The sequence below is a fragment of the Beta vulgaris genome, chromosome 9, assembly GCF_026745355.1.
Source record: "Beta vulgaris subsp. vulgaris cultivar EL10 chromosome 9, EL10.2, whole genome shotgun sequence".
NCBI lineage: Eukaryota > Viridiplantae > Streptophyta > Magnoliopsida > Caryophyllales > Amaranthaceae > Beta > Beta vulgaris.
In genome coordinates, this window is record NC_079210.1 from 46,336,763 (window position 1) to 46,341,813 (window position 5,051).

The 5,051-nt window shown below is 35.5% G+C and overlaps 1 protein-coding gene across 1 annotated transcript; it reads left to right on the forward strand.

Annotated features, from left to right (window-relative positions):
- The first annotated feature begins 3,065 nt into the window (after positions 1-3,065).
- LOC104904097 (AT-hook motif nuclear-localized protein 25) lies at positions 3,066-4,708 on the forward strand. Its single transcript, XM_010692284.3, has one exon. It carries the CDS (start codon positions 3,528-3,530, stop codon positions 4,305-4,307), a length of 780 nt encoding a protein of 259 aa, XP_010690586.1. The 5' UTR covers positions 3,066-3,527; the 3' UTR covers positions 4,308-4,708.
- Positions 4,709-5,051: the final 343 nt, after the last annotated feature.

Consider the following 5,051-nt stretch of genomic DNA (forward strand, 5'->3'; position numbering starts at 1 on the left):
TTGGGCCTTGGGCGGGCACCCCGCCTCAGGGCCGGGCCTGCACTAGACTAAGACATCATTGATTATCAAACTTAGATTATAGTAGTACTTTTCCGTATTCAAATCAAATGCACAAACCAAAATTGAAAAAATGGTTGAAAGAACATTCTTACCTACTTATCCTCAGGCAAATTCAAGTAATTACAACTACAAGTTGATCTTTGAATTTTATTTTTCCTTTTAGGGAAATCTTTGAAATTATACAAATTTTGCAATTACATGGCAATTTCCTCTATAAATATATCTTCTCAAAAGAAAAAATAATGGATAATGTCAAAAGTCAAGCAAACAATCAATCATACAACTTCAAATGTCAACTTGTGCTCCTGTCTATCTTCAATTTGCTGATTATATAAGTATCCAAACTACAAACTTTAGATAAGGTCATAGAGATCATGCAATCAATGCTTTCATGAGAAATTTTCATCAAATTCATTTCAATGCAGAAAAAACAAAAAAAAGGTTGAGCATTGATAGCTATGTTTGTAGTTTGTACTTTGAAAGCAGTTTAGGTGTTCAACCAAGTCGTAGAGTAATTGCTGTGTTGTTGACTTGAATACCTATATGAACTATGAATATTGAAGGGTACATTATTTTTACGCGTTTGCGCACGCATAGATTGCCTTTGGCCTATCATTATTCATTTCATTCTACCAAATATTATCCTCACATGATGGATTATTTTAACTATTCTTAAGATAGCAGCTGGCACGTGAGTGCATTTTATTATACATTAGTGACTTAGTGTGTTACATGCTTATGAAAATAACCAAATAAAGAATGAGAAATTAGTTTAGAGCATCAAGTATGATATATTCCAACATATGATCAAAGTAATATGTAGCTGACAGTTTATCCCATATAATCATAGAGGAATGATAAATGTCTGATTGTCTGACGGTTGAGACTAGGATGGGCATGGGTCAGGGATCCGGCCTAGACCCGGTTGAACCCGGCCCATTTTTAAGGGTTTGGGTTTAAAATTTTGAAACCCATTGGGTTCGGGTCGGATCTGGGTCTAAGTGTCTAAAACGGGTTTGGGTCCGGGCTTAATAATTCTAGACCCAGAGACGCAGTGTATTTTTTTAACATATAAATAAATAAAAAATAATATAAAGTAATTTTACCTTAAACCCCTACACCCTAACACAGTAATACACATAGGTCACGGCCAACCACTTCGAATTTCGGCCTTCCTGTTTCTCTCTGTTTCTCTGCTTCACTTCGAACTAGTTCTACTTTGAAAGAATTTTTATTATTATTATGAATTTGAGTAACTTAAACTTATTGTAGACCAATTGTGAGTTGTAATATTTTGGTATTACATTGTTGTGGTTGTTTAATTTAGGATATTTTGTGGAAGAATTAAATTACTATTTTGGTCATTTATAGGGTAATGGGTTTTATACTCATATGGTCATATACTAGAAGAGGAGGAGGTCTATTATGCAAAAGATTAGAGTACACAAAGTTGCAAAGGCACGTGGAAAACCAAGGAAAACATAAGCTGGTCGCGGGTCGCTCACGACCTGGGTCTCGCGAGCTTTTTCGCGAGTCGCGACGTGCCTTTAGTCTTGGAACGTGAAAAGATGCTTTGACGGTTTTCAACCGTTGTGATATGTATGTTGTCCGTTTAATGACTATTAGGGTCCTTAGTTCAGTGGATTAAAGGTCCTTAATCAGTGATTAAAAGAGGAACTATGAAAGTAACAACTTTAATCTATGAAGGATATATTTTCTATATAACCTTGTGATTCCTATGAGAAAGGGTTAGAGAAAAATCAAATTGTCAACACTCTAAAGTACTTGCTTTTGCTTGAGAGAAACTTGCTACTTTCTGATCTTGAGCGTTTCACAAACTCAAAACACAAGTTCTTGTTTGATTTACTTAGAAGATCATCTAAGTGAATTGTTCTCTACATTGTATCTCATTAGTTATTTCGTGGTAACCCGGTGATCCTAGAGGGGCGAAATTAAACTAATAGAAAAGCGTAGTTTCCGTGCCTTGGAGTGGTATATCCGGTTCTCTCGTTGATGACACCTAACATAAATCTTTCAATATGATAGTAGCAAATTTATTTTACTAATCTAATTATTAGATAATTTACACATATCAAATACATTATTAGTAATTGATGTAGCTAAATTGAAAACACGACAAATTTTATATAACATTGTCGGGCAATCTATTATCTACCTGAATAGGTTAAGAGTATTTTTGGTACAAGATTATTTTTCTAGTTTTGAAAATGAATGAAGAAACCATTACTTGTTGGTCTATTATGAGAATGCAGAACAATATAATTTTCATTTTAAGAAACTAACCATTTCTCTGTATTTTATTACCATTTTTGTTGAAGCTATGATGTATAGCGCACACCACATGTGAGTGTCCCACATTGATTAAATAAGAGAGATGGGTTCACTTTATAATGCAAAAGGGTTACTCCCCTTATCGCCATATGGTTTTAAGGTGGAACCTCCTTTGTGTTGTGAAGTGGACTCTCTCTCTTTGTGATGAGTGCGGCCCAGGCCCATATTTAACAATTTTCAACCCTATAGTAACATATTACAATAACCTCCGTGATCCACACCTACATATATTTTCTCTCTATTCTTAAAAAAACCAAATACCTCCTAAAATCAATAATTATTATTACCATATCTTCCCTCTAGTTATATAGTCTTTTTTGTGTGTATAAAAAAAACTACAAGAGCGAATGATGTAGACGAGATTTAATTTAAAATCTTAAATACCATCTTCAATTTTTTTTAACGAAATAGACTAATTTACATCCCATATATCACCTTTCTAGGTATAGGATTACAAATAGTATCTATCACACCACCATAATAAAACCATGACAATTATAATGTCACCATCAACCTTCTAAGGCTTGCAAATTATTGAATTAACAAGTGTAACATATGTACCCTTAATATAAAAACTAAAAAGGCCATATACCACCATAGTATACTAAAGTAGTACTAATTGTAGAATTGTAGTAATAATTAAATTAAACTAAGGTTCCATTATCAAGTTTGAAGCAAAATAAAAGCTTGTCCCTCCTCCCTAAATAAACTATAATATTCTCCATTTTTTACCTCCTAAAAAAGCACGAAAGTTCCATTCGGCCATACCTTCTTAGTCAAGAAAGCATTTCATTTCTTCATTCCCCATTTCCCATTTTCCATTTCCCATCTCTTTCTCTCTCCTCAGCTTTTCTTTCTTGTATATCTATAACCATTGAACTTGCACACCCTTCTCTCTCTCTCTTCCTTGAACTTCGTTGTCTTTGAATTTCTCTCCTTTTGATTCTTCTCTCTTTCTCAATTCCAAACACTGCACAAATTCCCTTGTAAATTTAAACCTATGTTATACTTATTATAGTAGTACTGTATTATAATTTATAAACTTTCCTTCTTTCATTATTTCATTCAGACAATTTAACAAACACTTAACAGACACAAATTAAACACTTTTCAAAATGTTGGAGCTACAAGTGAATACTACCCAACCCGAACCCGAACCCACAACCACCACCAGCTCCGGTGGCGGAAACACAAGCAATAGTGGTGGAAGAAGGCCCAGAGGAAGGCCCGCTGGGTCCAAAAACAAGCCCAAACCACCTATAATAATCACAAGAGATAGCCCAAATGCGTTGAGATCCCACGTTCTAGAAGTTTCTGCAGGTTCAGATGTTGTCGAATCTGTCACTAATTTCGCACGCAGAAGAGGGAGAGGAGTCTGCGTGTTTTCCGGCACAGGTGCGGTTACCAACGTTAATCTCCGACAACCTGCGGCGCCAGCTGGCAGTGTGATGACTATGCACGGAAGATTCGAGATTCTGTCGATTACTGGGACTGCGCTACCACCACCTGCACCACCTGGGGCAGGTGGGCTGACCATATTCTTGTCGGGTGGGCAAGGGCAGGTGGTTGGTGGTAGTGTTGTGGGACCTTTAATGGCTTCTGGGCCTGTTGTTTTGATGGCGGCTTCGTTTGCGAATGCGGTTTTTGATAGGCTGCCATTGGAGGATGGTGAAGAAAGAGAAAGCGGGAGTACTCCTATTGGGCAACAAGTTCAGCCGCCGCAACAACAGCAACATGAGAATCAGCATCAACAACAACAACAGCAACAGCCGACGGCTTCGCAGTCGTCGGGTGTTACAGGGAGTGTAGGACATATTGAAGGAGGAAATTATTCTAATTATGGTAGTGGTGGTGGTGGTGGGAATGATGTGTTTGGTTGGAGGCCGCAGTTTTAAGGTTTATGAGTGATAGAGTATAAACCTATTCCTGGAATTTCAACCATGAGCTTAAGCTTTCGATGAGACATTTCGTCGAATAAGTGGTGGGCAAAGGTCGGAGTTGGGGATGATTATATATTATGCTCCTAAGTATGAGGTACAATTTTTGTGTAAAAAAAAAAAAAGGAAGATAAAATATGTGCAAATTTAAGTAGACTAGTTACTATCGTTTTGTTCTAGATCTTTGTAGTTTTCATGGCATTTGTATTTGCAATTTTGCACATTGCATGTTGGGGTTTTGGGTTTTCAGTGACTTTTGGGGGTTAATTTTTACTGATTTGTAGATTTTTAATGAATGTGGAAATTTGTTGATCATGCAAGAGGTTAGTGTATGTGTGCCATATTGGTATTTCCTTTAATATTGTCTTTGTGTTTTTTTTTTCTATTTATGATTTTATTGCTGAGTTATAACCATTTTAAGTAATTATTTTCTAGGTTATACTTATTAATTAGTTGGGCTAGAGATTTACACTGCAGCTAAAAGGACAAATTAATGATAGGACTACTAATTATTAATTTTCTCATTAATAAGTATAACCTAGTATAAAACTTAGAATTAACAAACAATGTTTTCTCATTAATTATAATTAAGTTGTTAATACAGGGAAATTCCTTTTGTGTCCTTATTTTGAATGTGTTGGATAGAAAACATTTTTAATGAAAAATCTTTTTTTAAGAATATTACAATTGTAAATTAGTGTA